Raw genomic sequence first — 16719 nt, 5'->3', positions numbered from 1 at the left:
AAGACAATTCCAAGGTGAAGACGGGGTTGGAAGAGGCACATAGATGCTGGTTCAATTCGGGCGTGGATTCGCTAGGTAATTGAGAGTATACCTGTGTAATTCATTTATATTTTCTTAGTAGATTATTTTTTGGCTGTTGCCCATGGTTTTTTATTACAATTGAAGGTGCTCCAATTGTGATTTTTCCACGTTAAAATCGTTGTATCGATTTGTCTTGATTGTTTGATTGTGATTGTTTTATTGCTTTAAATGGATACATAATCACAAATCAATATCTAGCGGATTTCTAGATTTTTCATTATCAATATCACATTTTTCAAGATAATACAACCAATTAATCAATTTTGTCAAAATAATATAATTAATCAATTTTAATTTTGTCAAAAAGTGAATAGTGACCGGTCTAAATTTTCAAAAAGTGAATAGTAGAGTTTTCAAAAATATTTTTATTTAAATAATATTTTGTGTCAAATAATATGTATATTAAAAAATCTAAATTTTTGCAAATAATATTTTAGACATCATTAAAATCATATTAACATTGACGATGATAATGATACCTTCACTCTGTTTAATCACATGCTTCGTATGCAATCCTTGCCTTCAATTCTGCAATTTAATCAACTCCTAACTTCAATTGCAAAAACAAAGCATTATTCCAACGTGATTTATCTGTTTAGAAAATTGGGTTTCTATGATGTTTGTACTCTTAACATCATGATTAATTGTTTCTGTAACTTGAATCGAGTTGATTTGGGTTTTTCTGTTTTGGGGAAAATATCGAAACTTGGTTATGAATCAGACACCACAACCTTCAATACGCTCATCATGGGGCTTTGTGTTACTTCGACGGTTAAGTTTTTCGATGAAATTGTGGAGAAAAGGTTCCAGCCCGATTTTTTTACATACATCACTATATTAAATGGGCTATGCAAAACGGGAAACGCTAGTGCTGCTATTATTTTGCTCAGAAAAATGGAAGAAATTGGAGGTTGTGAGCTGGGAATAGTGGATTACAACATGGTCATCGATAGCCTTTGCAAGGAGAGGCTAGTAACCAGAGCTTTCAAGCTCTTCTTAGAAATGATTGGTAATGGCGTTTCCCCAGATCTTATCACTTACAAATCATTAATTAAAGGTGTATGTAGGTTAGGCCAGTGGAAAGAGGCTACATGATTGTTGAATGAAATGGTGAACAGGAATATTTTACCAGAGTTACAAACCTTCAACATTTTAGTTGATGCACTTTGTAAAGGAGGTATGGTCAAAGAAGGACAAGATGTGGTTGAATTGATGATCCAAAGAGGTGAAGTGCCTGATGTTTTCACTTACAATGCACTCATGGATGGGTACTGTCAGCTTGGCCAAGTTGATGAGTCAAGAAAAGTGTTTGATGTTATGGTCAATAGGGGTTGTGCTCCTTCTCTTTTTAGTTATAACATCTTGATTAACGGGTTCTGTAAGAGTAGAAGGATTGAAGAAGCCATCAAACTCTTCAAAGAAATATCTTGTAAAGGACTGTTAATGTACATTGTATAATTTACCATCACCTACCACACACTTACCATCACCTACCACACACTCACCTACTACACTCACCTACCACCACCTACTCCCTACACCTACATCTATATAAGGAACCCCTCATTTGTAATACAACAATCAATACAACATATATCAATATATACATACAATTTATTCTCTCTATCTATTTATCTTACATGGTATCAGAGCCAAGTTAACAACCTAGTAATTTCGCTTCACCGGCGGGCGGCAGCCTCGCCCTGGCCGCCCGCCGGACGATGAGAAAACTAAGCACATAACATCTTCTCTCTGTCTCTCAACCAAGTCTTGAACCACACTGGTTAATCATATACAATAAGATGGCAAAAGGAGGCAAACTAACCAAGCTCAAGTCAGCAGCCGCTCCACCTACGGCGGCTCCGTCGTCGCCGCCGCCTCGTCCTCAACCCACTCTTCCTCCAACGATGACTACTCCTCCTCTTTCCAAAGCCCTCCACCCCGTCTACGTCGGCAAGTCTCGCCGTCGCTACCTCGTCGGCTCCGACGTCGTTGACAACCCCGTCTTCCAGGAGCTCGTCGAGAGGTCCGGCGACAACGATGGATTCATGTTCCTCTCTCTCTCTGCACCTGGGCTCTCTCTCTTCTCGGTGGACCACCACCGCCGACCATGATCTGTGGATAATGAAGTAATATTGAAGGACACCTTCAAAAACTAGGATTAATTGAAGGCCCCAATTTGTTTCAGGTTTCGATTATGAAGTTTACCTCGTAATACAGATGATACGAGGAATGTCCTCCGTCAATCTCTCATCTTCCCATTTGTAGCCAAGATCACAATCAAGGACTGTCACATATGTTTCTTGCACGTAGCTCCACAGTCCTCAAATCACGTAGATGTCAAATTTCTTGAAGAAGATCCATTCCTCTATCTCCTTTCTTTAAGGAGCTTATGCAATGCTTTAGGAACTCCCTGTCGGTTTCAAGTGCTTGTAGCCTTTCATAGACGTGATCTACATCCTCTTCGATAGCAAGTTTCTTGTTCAACCGAATCAACTTTGGAACCAGATTCGATCCAGTCTTCATTCAACTCCCCTTCTTCTCTCTCTCACACAATACTCACCCACGGCCCTCACAGCAGACCCACACTCACACACCCACGGGATTTCTACTGCCCACATTTTTTTTTTAATCATCACACACATACACCAGCACATACACCACCCACACAACAGAACCCCTTTCTTTTCTTTATTCTCCACTCACCAAACATTATCATCCCCGTTGCTCCACTTTTTCTCTTTTCTTTTATTTTTTTTTATTTATTTATTTATTTATTTTATTAAAAAAAAAAAAAAAAAAAAAAAACAAACACGGAGGAAGAAGACGAACTGCAAAATTTTATTCATATCGGGCCTCACCCCGATCATCATTTTACACACAAAAAAAAAAAAAAAAAAAAAAAAAAAAATACAAACAAAACAACCCCAGTGGGATTTTTCTTTTCCCTTCTCTATTCTACTGCAGGTCTCTTCTTCTTACTTTTATCTTGGGTGTCCCGTGCCAGTCCGGTCTCCGTGTTTCCTTGTCCACTGAGCACGTTCACTCCCCCATACTCCTCCACTGCAGCATATGGAGGACCTCCAAATCGGAACATCACGGTGGCCTTCCGCTTCAGCTCCTTGTTTTCTGCCCTTAGCACGCTCATCTCTGCTCGCGCATCCTTATACATGCGTTGGAGCAGAGCCAGCTGGGAGTTTAACTGCTGCACCTCATTTGTCCTACTCTGTAGCCGGTGCGACAGATTTGTGACCGCCGTCATGCTTTCCACACATGCCTTCAGCGTATACTGATTGGCCTCCACATCCGACTGCACCGCCATTTTTTGCTCCACAGACCGCATCGGAAAGTTCAGAGGAGCAAACCCAGCGGTGTTTGGTTGAGGTTCACTGGCCACCGCCCCAGTTCTCTCTCCTGTGGACTCGTTGAGGTCGGGAAAGAGGGTAAGCAGCCCGCGGGAAGACGAAGCCATTTTTTTTTTTTTTTTTTCTGGGCAACAGAGTGTTATAGAGATTGTTACAGAGTATCTTCTCAGCAAAACCTTCTCAGCAAAACGAAGAGTTTTTTCAGAGGATTTTCGCCAATTGTTTGTCTTCGCCTCTGCCTCAGCTCTGTCTTGGTTAAATAGCCGAGGCAGCCACGCGCATCGCGCGCCTCTTCTCGCCGACAAACTGGCACGCCTTTTCATGGCACGCCTTTTGATGCATTCGGACACGCCTTTTGATGGCACGCCTTTTGAGGCTACGGGCACACCTTTTGAGGGCACGACTTTTGAGGGCTCGATATCTACATCCATGTATATTTTTTGGGCAGCCTATATACACACTCATACAGTGTCTTTTACACCGGTCAGCTTTATCACTCCCTTTTCAACCTCAAATAGGTTTCTATCTTCACACCTATTTGAGTTTGAGGGGGGGTTATACCAGTATCATGTATCATGTTCAAGTCACCCCATGGCGCACTCCCTAAGTCGCCCCCTTGGTGCACCACCACAAGCTTCAACAACGGTCTGACACGACCACACAGTGTCTGCTACAACGGTCCGACATGACCCCGTAAACTGTCTTCTACAACGGTCCGACATGACCCCGTAAACTGTCTTCTACATCGGTCCGGCATGACCCCGTAAACTGTCCCGACATTGATTCCGGTCAGCTGCTACATCGGTCCGACATGACCCCGTAAACTGTCTTCTACAACGGTCCGACATGACCCCGTAAACTGTCCTGCTACACCGGTCCGACATGACCCCATAAACTGTCTTCTACATCGGTCTGACACAACCACACAGTGTCTGCTACAACGGTCCGACATGACCCCATAAACTGTCTGCTACATCGGTCTGACACGACCATACCGTGTCTCCTATCCTATTTTATTTATCAGTTTATTTTTCTGTTTTGTTACTCTCTCCAAACTCAAGTTGGCTAGTACCTATCCTCCTTGAGTTTGAGGGGGGCTGTTAATGTACATTGTATAATTTACCATCACCTACCACACACTTACCATCACCTACCACACACTCACCTACTACACTCACCTACCACCACCTACTCCCTACACCTACATCTATATAAGGAACCCCTCATTTGTAATACAACAATCAATACAACATATATCAATATATACATACAATTTATTCTCTCTATCTATTTATCTTACAAGGACCAATGCCAGATACTGTTACCTATAATTCCCTCATGGATGGTATGTGCAAAGCTGGAAAGCTCATGAAGTACGGGAACTCTATTGTCGTCTTTCTTTGTACTTGTTGTATTGCACATTTATTCGGTTAACTTTATTATTTTCTAGGAGAATTTCTAGTTAAAGGAGTTCTTCTTTTTCGTTATTTTTTTTCTTCTTTATTTATTTTTTGTAGAGAATGTTCACGGGCTTATGGTTGTTGCATGCTTATGATTATGAGCTTTAATAAGACGAGACACATAATTGGTCTCTTTATTTAATGATTGTTTCATGATTCTAAATGTGAATTGATTGGTCGGCTTTTCTCTTTTTCAGTTCTGAGCTGATTTGCTTGATAAGTAATAAAATTAAATTAAAAAAGGTTTTTAGTTCTGAGCTGAATTGTTACATTCATTCTATGAAGATATTATGTTCTCCACTTTTAGCTTGTTACCCTGCTCAAATGCTATCTGAAGTAAAACGAGTCTTGCTTATTATTTGAGAAGTGTTTTTATTCTACCTTAAGTAGTTTTAATTTAATCTTAGGATCTGTCGTCACTGAGCCTTCATTTCCTTGCCCTTGCATTCTTTATATCAATTAACGTCTCGTTTGGGAACAAGCTAATTTAGTGATTTTTTGATTATTTGGCTAAAATATAAGCTAAAAAAAAGTAGTATGTTTGTGATGACTTTTTAGTTTTTTACGAAAAGATGTGCAAAAAGTAAAGAGAAAATAGAATTTTTGACTTTTCGGTATGAATTGTTGGCTTTTTGATTTTTTTAGTGACTTTTTGACTTTTTGGCTAAACGGGTCGCTTCCCAAACGAGACCTAAGTGCAAGTATTGTTCTGTTCTCAAAGTTTTGGAGACCTCAAACTCTTCTATGATTATAAGGTTTGGGAATTTTTATACGGGTGTGATGCTTGTTTTCTTTATCTCTTAGGTGGTCTTAAACCTTCATTTTAATTCACTACTGTATGACAATGGCATTGTATTTTAGGCTTTGGAGAGCGTTGAAGAAGCTCTGCTAAGGCTTGATGAATTGCTTCGGGAGCTGCATTTTTCTAGTTATAACTATGGAAAACAGCACTTTGCACCAGTGGTGCCCTGCAGCAGGTATGTTTCTGACATGGTAGCTAAGAAGCTTGTGATAATAATGAAATTTTATCATGGGTCAGAGTTTACAGTTACTTGCTCTTTTGATGTAGAAAATGTTAAAAATATTCTAGGGCAAAAGCTCTGATGGGTTGTTATTGATTAGACTAAGGCCTTGTTTGGAAACAGGCTAATTTAGTAATTTTTTGGCTATTTGGCTAAAAAGGTAGGTAAAAAAAACTTGTATGTTTGGGATGACTTTTTGGCTAATTACGAAAAGATGTGCAAAAAGTAGAGAGAAAAGAGAATCTTTGACTTTTTGGTATGGATTGTTGGCTTTTTGACTAATTTAGTAACTTTTTGACTAATTGGCTAAAATAGCTTCTTGCCAAACGAGGCCTAAATTGACATAAAATCAGTGATTCAATGACAAAATTTAGTCAATTGAAATTACACCAAATTCACACAAAGGGCAAAGTATACTAACCATCAGTGTAATTTTCACTTTATATTGTCTGTCAAAATAAAAACTTTATTTGGGAAAAAACTATTGTACGATGTAAATGAGTACAAAGGGACTAGAAACAAACACCACATAAAGATTGCCTACTATGTAGCACGGATACAGACATGTGACACGACACGGATACGTGGACACATAAATTTTAAAAAAATGGGAGATACGACACTCTAGGGACATGTTCAATATATATAATTAAATTTATTTATTATATGTCATAAAATTATTAAAAAAATCATTAAAAGATAATAAAAAATAGAAAATAATACTATTAAAACTATAAAAAAAATAAACATTTAACTGATTTAACATCATATATATCATTCATAAATAACAAAAAAAAAAAAAATTATACACTCAAATAACAGAGGCAGAACGAGAAGAAAAATAAAATGAAATTAGAAAAAAAAAAAAAAATACAAGAGAGAGACACTTAGACAGATGTACACTCCCACACAAACCTTATAAAAGAAAAAAAAAAAAAAAAAAAACAAAGGTTGGAGAAGAAGAGAGAGAGAGAGAGTTTGACTGCGACAGAGAGAGAGACGGCGACTGAGCCAGAGAGAGAGAAGATTGGAGAAGAAGAAGATGATCGAAGAAGAAGAAGAAGAATGAAGAATGAAGCAGCGAAGTCGTATCTTAAATTAACAGCTGACGAGCGACAAGCGAAGGCAAGCGACCACCGAAAATGGACCAAGTCTTCTCTCTTTCCCTTATGGTCTCTCTTTCTCTTCTTCTCTGTCGATTTAGGGTAAATATTGCTCTATTTTTGTTGTTCTACAAATTGGCCCCAACATAAGTTTCATAAATTATGAAATTGACCCCCTAAATGTGTCCCGAACGTGTCCAGATGCCAAAAAAATAATAAATAAATAAATGGGACACTTTCTACTGCATATCGGATACGTGTCCACCGCGTGTTCGTGTCCGACACTGGTATGGAGTCCTCAGAGGTGTCTGTGCTTCATATATTGCCTAATACTGAAATAATTAAACCAAACCAAACTAAGCCTCGTATTCCACCAAAAATGGATCAGGTCTTCTCTCTTTCTCTTCTTTTTTGTCGATTTAGGGTAAATATTGCTCTGTTTTTTTTGTTTTCCAAATTGGCCCCAACACAAGTTTCATAAATTATGAAATTGACCCCCCGAACGTGTCCAAACATGTCTGAAACGTGTCCAGATGCAAAAATAAAAAATAAAAAAAATGGGACACTCTCTGCTACGTGTCGGACACTTGACCAACTCGTGTCCGTGTCCGACACTGGTACGGGTTCCTCGGAGAGGTGTCTGTGCTTCATAAATTGTCTAATACTGAAATAATCAAACCAAACCAAACCAAACCAAACTAAGCCTTGTATTCCACCCAAGTGGAGTTGGCTAATACTTAAATCCATAATGAAAATAGGCCAACTAAGGGACAAGATAAATCTTCATAGAAACCACATGATCATCTTGGCCTTTTGTTAGCGATACAATGGAAAGAAGGAACAGACTAATTGAGGAATATCATGTTAATTCATCAAATATTATTGAGAAGTCTAATGTAACTTACTTGCAAATGAATTAATGTCATGTGCAATGTGATGATACTGTTTCGGGCCTAAAATCTTCCAATATTTTCCATATCAAGTTTTCGCTTGTTAACATGTTGTCATTATTATTTATGATTTAGTCATGCTCACAAATATTTGCAATAAATATTTGTTAATTAGACGCTTCTATTGATTTATTTGCTAGGGAAATCAATGATTAATGTAGTGGATAAAAAAAAATGTAAATAAACATGAATAAATAAATGAATCATGAATAAAACGAAAAATTCATATTTGCTTATTTATTTTTTAAAGTTGATAATAGGCCTTAAAGATAATCCTTCATTCAAATGTAGTTTTGTTACATGGCTATAATTGACAAATCAAATAAAAAGAAGCAAAACAAATAACATTTTTTTTAGCTAGTCATTGTCTGTAGATGTTCTTAATGGCTGATTATGAGATTGCATATTTATATGGGGCTTAGAATTGCTATATTGGGATCGTATCAAGTACAAAGCATGCTAGTATAATTTTATTTTTATTTTTTAAGATGCATCCCCCTTATTTGTCAATGATTTTACTTATGAAAAGGTAATAAATGCAAACTGAGACATGCCATATCTAATTATTATAATTATAGAATCCGTTATGAGAGTTTAATGAAGAGATTTCTCATGTTCTCTTGATATGCATGTTCTGATTGTAATGTCCTAAAAAATGAAATATTAATTACAAAACAACTATTGTTTTCTTCTTTTCTTTTTGTAATTAGGATGGAGAATATGTAATATATGTCATATCAAGTTGATGCTCTTCATTGATTAAGCTATGAAATTTCTTAAAATACTAAATTCATTTTGTTGTAATCAAGTATATCTTTCGAAATTCTCTCCTTGAATCTCCATTAATTATCATGCATTCTTCGCTTGATCCCTATAAATTGTCTCGATTGGAACCTTTCCTATACCATTCGCTATTTCTTAATTTTTTAGATTATGTGGTTGTTCATGTTCTACAAATTGCACAGTTATGCCCCCTCCCTGCATGTATTTTTTTTTCTTCTTTTAATCTGCACCTCCCTGCATGTATCACTTCACAATTTACAAGTTGTACAGAAAAAATTTGTACATTTTATAAATATTGTGTTTTCTCCCTACTATGCTAAAAATCCTTTTTGACTTCCTTCATTTTTATGTGATATATGCACTATGTACTAAAAGTATAAAAAAACAAATGAGGGCCCTCCTCTATGTGGGACCATAGGTGAGCAGCTAACCGATACGGGTCCTTGTGGAATTTTGAAATTTCCATTTTTTTTTTTTTCATGTAAACTATAAAATATTTAAGGCTCAATGGCAGGATAATATGTTACTTGCATATTATTAGGAGCTATACTTTTTTTTGAGTGTAGCCATAACTCCATTTGTTGGCACACTACGTTGCTTTCTAGTTTAGCCAATTTTATTTTTCTCAATTTTCATATGAGCAAATTATTTTCATATTCTCACCGACTACATGCATTTGATATTCAGTTAGACCATCCATGTTACATCTTGTCTAACCAGATGTTTGATTTCTACTTCTTTATTTAAATACTCATCTCTCGCGGTAAAATAAATGGAAAACCTTCTCTAAATATCCAATTTGCTCTCTTATTTTTGTATTCATCTAATCTGAGTATTTTTCTTTTTCTTTTTTTGACTCCCCTGTTATGTTACCATACAACTAGATGTCGAAAACACGCATTCGAAACAACTCTAACACAGCGATGACATGGCAACCCCATGTTCGTCTTGGAACTCAACCTGAATGCCTCAAACAGACTGCAATTCAATATCAGCCTGCTACCACAGCCAATGGCTTAGGAATTGTGCAGCTTTATTTCCGGTAATAGAATCCTCTCTGCTTCAAATAGTTGTACCTATGACTTCAATCTCCCTATTGGGATACCAATGGTTCAAATAAATAACTCTATATTGCATAATACTTGAGTTTGTGCAATAAATGCATTTGGATATTGCTATAAATTGTTAATGATTTTTTAGTTATTTTTCTAATGGACTTTTTTCATTATGGTGTGTCAGGTTATATATATTTTTTTGATTCATGGATTAGCCTACGGCCCTTCATGTGGAAGGGGACCTTGTATGTAGTGTTTGGTTAAGGAATTAAATGATTATTCTTAATCTCTTTACAAAATAATTATTCTTTCATAATGTTGAAATATGTCTTTTTTAATGAATCAAATATGAAAATAATATTTTAATAAAATAACCATTCAATTTAATTTCATTTTATTTCAATGAACTAAATATTATTTTGAGATCTTGATGCCCAGTAGTCAGATATGATGCTGACCACCACTGCCACCCATTGTGAGTACAAAAAAACCACTTCATGTGAAGTGCACATGGTGAATTCTGTTGTATATGCTTATTGCAAGAGGTGTTGATAGGGCTTATGCTTGGAATCTAGAATTGTGTAGACTGTGGTCGTGTTTTTAAAATCGATCATTTATTTATTGTGAGATGATGAGATGTTGATACTATTATGGTTTGTGTCATAATGATTAGCAGATGATGATGTCAGCAGGCAAGATTGGCTCACTCACACGAGCAATTGCCTTTGGAGCTTGGGAGCCAGCAAGGATGAAACTAGTGATTTATTTTTATTTGAAGCCAAGAAAGACTTAAATTATCCACTATGTATGTCGCCTTGGTTACTACCAAGATGAGGTCGTGTTAAAGACCAAACATGGATGTTGGTACCCACTTTCCATGTTGTGCCTGTTATGATTAGCCAAATGCGAGATCTCATTTGGCGCCTAGAAGGCGAGCAAATAAAGAATTCGAGTTAGGCGCTAGAAAGCAACTAGACTAAGATCTGTACGGTGTATTGAGTATGATGTCATTCTTTGGAAGAGTTACTCCATTGTAGCATGTATTCATGCTACATGTGCTTGGCGACCGAGTAATGAGGTGAGAGGATGGATCCCTATTTCCTCACCGTGTGAGTCTTACGTGTCATTACTTATATATGACTTTTACTTATGTACCCTTTTGTGACCTTTGACTATTTCATAAGGTAAGAGGTTGATGTTCTGCTACTTTGATATGTTGTCTGCGGTCATGTATGATTCGGCCTTAAGGGACATCACTGGGAAAGCGGTCAATTCTAAACTAAATGGCATGAGGGCGAAGAGAAGATCATCTAGTATTACACCACTGTTGTATATTCACTGCCAGCAACTCACATCGCTCTATATGAGAGGCATATTGAGTGTGAATATATTGCAAGAATGGATGAGGGTCAAACATACTCTTTTGAGGAATTAGAGATATTTTTTGGACCGGTGTAATTAGATGGGTCTGGGATATGTGAGACGCTATTTCTATTCTTTTTGGGTTGATGTCCCTATGTTGGCTCATTTTGAGTTTCTAGTATAGAGCTCCCACATGCAGGTGTTCTCAGCGGTTGCACGGTTCATTGGCTAGTATGGGATTGTTCAATATTTGGGGAGATTGAGATAGAGATGTGGCAGTGTCATGCCAACTCATGTACGAGTGGGAGATGTTGGAAATTGGGCCGGGTATTGGACCCGGATTTGGCCACCCATGTGGCATGACCCATGGCTCATTCAAATTACCCATGTAATTTGAATTTGATTTCCTGATTATCCTATTTGTTAGGATAACCCACTATCTATTTATATCTATCCTATGCTTAGGAAATATGGATAGATGGTTAGATATTTGGTCTATATATCAGATACGATATATGGGATGTGAGGATGAATCCAATAACGAATGATTTTTTTCATACTCTCTCTCTAACTCTCTCCTATTAGAATAACGATCAAGCCTTTGCATTGTGACTAGTGTAAGTGATACTCATACTGTGGTATCACTTTATGGCTGGGTGTTCTTAGTTCGTGGTTTGTGAAACACATGATTTACCCACAAGGTTCTTCGTTTTGGATTTTATCACTAAGGTATGGTTTGTTTTTTTTTACCCACTGCGTTATCTGTATCTTACAAACTTGTTTGTTTATTCAGTGTTTTTTTTCTTTCTTTCTTGTATGACTCTCTAGGGTTTTACTTTTATATTTTGTGTTGTGTTGCAATCAATTCCCTCAGACTGGGTTGGTTTATAAAATCAGTGATATATAGAAGTGTGATAGTTCACACTGATGGAGTTGTGTGAGATATATAATATAGTAGTATAGAAGATGTATGTATGTGTAGGATCTTGTTTAGAGCTTAGTTACTCTTGTGGATTTTCAAGATTGTCTTATGTATTTATGTAATCTTTGAAATCATCCAATTAGGCACCTATAGACAAATATTGAACCTTTAATTTTTTTGATTAGAGTCTTTCCACCACTGATTGGTTTTCATTAGCATCTAATGAAATCATCCAATGTAGTTGAATTTCGAATTTTTTTGGCATTTGACTGTAGCAAAATAAATAAATAAATTTGAATTTTTGTTTGTTGATGAATAAATGTCTTGAATTAAAGACAAATTTCAATGATTTGTCTTTGAACTGTAGTGCCCAATTGTCACACAATGAAAAATGTATTTTTTTTAAAAAAATAATGTGTATTGTTTTTCTTGTAAAAGAGAGGATTATTAGAGAACAAACTAGTTAAAGTGGTTAGGCAAAATAAAAATATACTCTATTTTTTTTCGCGCCTGTGTACTTTTGCTAGGAAAAATTCTTAGTAGGTTCCTAGTAGGTTGATCCCTAGTTGTTTCATTGAACTTGTGGTCTTCATTTTTTTAAAATTTTTTTTTTTCTTGTTGCTTTCACACTTGATTAATCAATTTTGAAAATTAAGCTCATACAAACAAATAAGTTCTGTAATTTACTACACAGCTATAAAAAAATAAAAAAATTCAAATTTACATACTTGATTCTTAACTACTACATAAAAAAATTTCACTGCGTTTCAGTTTTTTGTAATGCATCTGGTAATTCTCAACACAACCCTATCAATGAACTCCCAATACACCTTTTTCCATTTCTCCTTCATCAAGTACATGATGGCTAAATAGCCCCAAAGCCCAACCCCAAAGCCAATAGTCACAACTGCATAGAACAACCATTTTTGTCTTGCATCGTCATCAGCATCAACGGTCTCTGAACTTGAGGAACCATTCCTGCTGCAGTTTGGACCATCAGGAGCACCACATAAGAACCTGTTCCCAATATATGGTGATCCATCTCCGAACAGCGTATCAAAGTGCATCCCTTTTGGAATTTCACCACTCAAATTGTTGTAGGACAGATTCAAGTATGATAGAAAGTCTAATGATGCCAATGCCATTGGAATCGACCCACTCAAATTGTTGAAACTAAGGTCAAGTGACTCCAACTCACTCATCTTACCTATGCTCATTGGGATTTCACCATATAGACTGTTACGTGAAAGATTCAGCATAAACAGGCCTTCAAGAAGGCCTATTTCAGGTGGAATCAGTCCTGTCAACAAATTGCACGAAAGATCTATCCCACTATTGTCAGTGAAGATCACATCAAGGTCATATGGTAGTCCTTTTATCACAATGTTTAGATCAACACCACTATACATAAATGAGATGATGCGGCCTATAATGTTTCTTCTAGGCCTGCTTGTCAGCATCTTAAAGCATTGCAATTTATCAGGGATGGCACCAGAGAGTTTATTGTTGGAGAAGCCAATAAATTGCAAGTCCCATAGATTGTTGATCTCTTTTGGGATTGACCCGTTGAACGAGTTCCATTCCAACACAAGGATTCGGAGCTTTTGAAGATCTCCGATGAAACGTGGAATATTTCCTTCGAATTTGTTATTTCCCAGATTCAGGACTTCCAGATTTTGAAGCTCTCGAATGCAAGTTGGGAAAGGACCGCTAAAATGATTTCCATTTAGTTGTAAAAATATCAAATTAGTTGCAGCCTTGAGTTCATTGGGGATGTTTCCCCTGAGATTATTCCTAGCAAGGTGGAGAGAAATGAGGGACGTACAGTTGCCTAGACCTGCAGGGATTGTCCCCGACAGGCTGTTATTCGATAGATCGATGAGCATCAGAACATTGTTTGTATGACAAAAGGAGAGGGGGATAGGTCCAGAGAGCAGGTTACTTGAAAAAGATAAGTACTTGACATTTTGAAGCCCTCCAACTTGGATCGGTATACCACCTGTGAAATTGTTCCTGGACAAATCAACGGCTTCTATGGTTTCTGGAAGGAAAGGAATAGGCCCTTCCAAGTGGTTTCCTGCTAAGTTCAGTGTTGTTGGTCCAAAAAATTGTTGAAGCCGAATATTAGGTGGGACAACTCCTTGCAGATTGTTGGAAGAAAGGTCCAAGTACCCCAGCCTGGGAAGGTTGAGCAGCCAAGATGGTATTGTCCCCGACAGGTTGTTATCCGCCAAACTTAGGCACTCAAGATTTGTCAGATTTGAAACAAAATCCGGTATGCCTCCCCCTATACTGCATGAACTCAGGTCCAGCTGGATTGGCTGAAAGTCGGGTGAAAATGGGTATCGGCCAATTTTTACAGTTAGCCCACTTGATCCCAGGCCAATCATAGATGGACTGGAGTTTTGGAACAACCACATCAATGAAGTGATAATACCGGTTATGTTATTTTCACTAAGCATAAGAACACTGAGGTTGGTAAGCCGGCGAATGCAATCAGGTAATTCCCCTGTCATTTTATTGCTTGCTAAATGTAGATATTGTAGGGAGGAGATTTGACATATTGAATCTGGGATGTGTCCTTGTAGAGAATTTTGGAATAAAGACAAGTATTGGAGGCTTTGTAAATTGGAGATTGATGAAGAAAGATTGCCTGTAATGTAATTGAAATTGAGAATTAAGTATTCTAGTTTTGACAGGTTGTACAAGGAAGAAGGTATGGGTCCATGAATTGAACAACTCTCTGCTGAAAAATACAACAACGAAGACATGTTGGCAATGAAAGTCGGAATTGATTCATTAACATGATTTAATCCAATATCTAGTATCTCTAGATTGCCCCAAGGGGCTCTGAACATTGAACTCAGATCAATTGTGATGCCAGGGTTGTTGCTTATGTGAAGTTCTCTCAATTGGGGAAGGTAAGGGAGAAAACCCTGTAAGTTAGAGCTCGAGAGATCAAGGATCGAAAGAGAAGTGATATTTGCTAGCTGTGTTGGTATTGAGGAGGTTAGGAAGTTGTAGTCCATTTCAAGAGAAGAGAGTTGAGTGAGGTTAAGAAACTCATTTATGGGGAGTTTGCCAACAATTTCACAGTTGGATAGTTGAACGATTTTCAGTTTGGAAAGCATTGATATCGGTTTAGCCCATTCACTTGACTGAGATGCCACTGATAGATCAACACCACTCAATTTTAGTACTCTAAGATTGTGGAGCCCCATTAACCAATTCAAACTTGAGGAGGAAATCTCGCCACTTTTGATATATGACAAAAGAGAACCAGCACAGGATTTTGAGGAGGTCAAGTTATATGAAATGGATGACGTGTCAGGTACTAAATACGAACATGAGAGATCGAGCAATCTCAGTGATGTAATGTTTGCAAACTGGGTAGTAATCGTGTCTTTGAACATGGCATTGGAAAGGCTGAGGTGGGTGAGTTCTGTGAGATTGGACAATCCAGTGGGTATCTTGGAAAACAAGAAATTGTTGAAGCTAAGATCAAGATAACGAATACGACTAAGGGTAAAGAGAGATGGAGAAACTGTACCTTCCAGAGCAGCATATGTAACATTATTGGAAGTTGAGACTAGTTTTGAGTTTGAGTTAAGAATGAGGCTCCCTGGATTAGGATTCGTGAGATTCACAGCGATGACATGGTTCGAGTCTGAACAGCGAATTCCATGCCAGAAGCAGCAGTTTTGGCCTTGCCACGAAGCCAACCGATTCGAAGGGTCTCTAAGGAAGGACTTGAAACTCAAGAGAGCAGCTCTTTCATTGTCATGGCAACCAATAATGCTATTCAGATCAGAGAGAAGGAACAGGAGAAGAGCAAAAAAGCGAGTATGATGCTTCATAGCCTTGTGATGGTTTATCCTTGTCTAAGCTGTGTCACATATAAGCAAGGTATTTTTCAAAATTTAAGACTTCGAATATACGTGTGGTGCACATCATATGAATATACAGGTGTTACATATTGGTTTATTTGATTCTAAATTTTCTTGATTGAAATCATTATATTGATTTAGTCAACAACTTGGACATAATATATTTAAGAGTACTATTATGTATTAGTCATGCTTGATATGAGTAGATAAAACAAGAGGCATTTGACTTGGATCTCTTCTTCCTTCTCATAAATGTTATCTATTCACACCGTGTATGCCATCTGTTCACATTATTTTATTTTTTATGCATTTGATTGGAAGGATTAGAGCATGGGATTGGGATTATTAATCTGTGGGTCCAATTATCCCATGTTTGTTTTGACAATTTGTTTTAGGATTATTAATCCAATGGATAATTAATCCAACAAATTTGTAGGATTATTAATAATGGGGTAGGGGTGGGATTGTGAATACCACACTAATTTGATAGGATTATTTATACCTCACTATTAGTCTTGTGGAATCAAACAAGCCCTATATATTTTATGGTATTTTGTAGTTAATTTATATAAAAATCTGAAGCATTGACTTTGACTTCTATATTCTGAGTGGCTAAAAAAACATGCCATGTGTTTAGGGTCCTTTTTATTTAATTTTATGCTTAGTCCGGAGTTGGATGACTTTTATGTGTGTGGGTTGATAGAGAAATTATGTGTATAGGCTTTTATT

General features: G+C 37.1%; 1 protein-coding gene and 1 long non-coding RNA gene across 2 annotated transcripts in view; one reads left to right on the top strand and one right to left on the bottom strand.

Annotated features, from left to right (window-relative positions):
• The window catches only part of LOC145823224 (uncharacterized), a 37716-nt gene extending 27727 nt beyond the window's left edge, over positions 1 to 9989 (top strand). The window contains exons 2-3 of the long non-coding RNA XR_014365512.1: positions 5768 to 5883; positions 9649 to 9989. This is a non-coding gene — a long non-coding RNA (uncharacterized LOC145823224). The remainder of the gene's footprint in view (positions 1 to 5767; positions 5884 to 9648) is intronic.
• A 2881-nt stretch (positions 9990 to 12870) lies between these two features.
• LOC114286833 (uncharacterized) lies at positions 12871 to 15960 on the bottom strand. The gene has a single exon (XM_082897279.1). It carries the CDS (start codon positions 15958 to 15960, stop codon positions 12871 to 12873), a length of 3090 nt encoding a protein of 1029 aa, XP_082753405.1.
• Between the last annotated feature and the right edge of the window lie 759 nt (positions 15961 to 16719).

Source organism: Camellia sinensis, chromosome 1 (assembly GCF_055761805.1).
Source record: "Camellia sinensis isolate YWXY chromosome 1, ASM5576180v1, whole genome shotgun sequence".
In the NCBI taxonomy this organism is placed as follows: domain Eukaryota; kingdom Viridiplantae; phylum Streptophyta; class Magnoliopsida; order Ericales; family Theaceae; genus Camellia; species Camellia sinensis.
The sequence above is the reverse complement of the archived record's forward strand: the minus strand, read 5'-3'. Positions and strand labels throughout refer to the sequence as shown.

What these genes read in the sequence shown, in the direction of transcription:
- LOC114286833 (XM_082897279.1), bottom strand. Translation starts at nt 15,960, where the DNA reads ATGAAGCATCATACTCGCTTTTTTGCTCTTCTCCTGTTCCTTCTCTCT.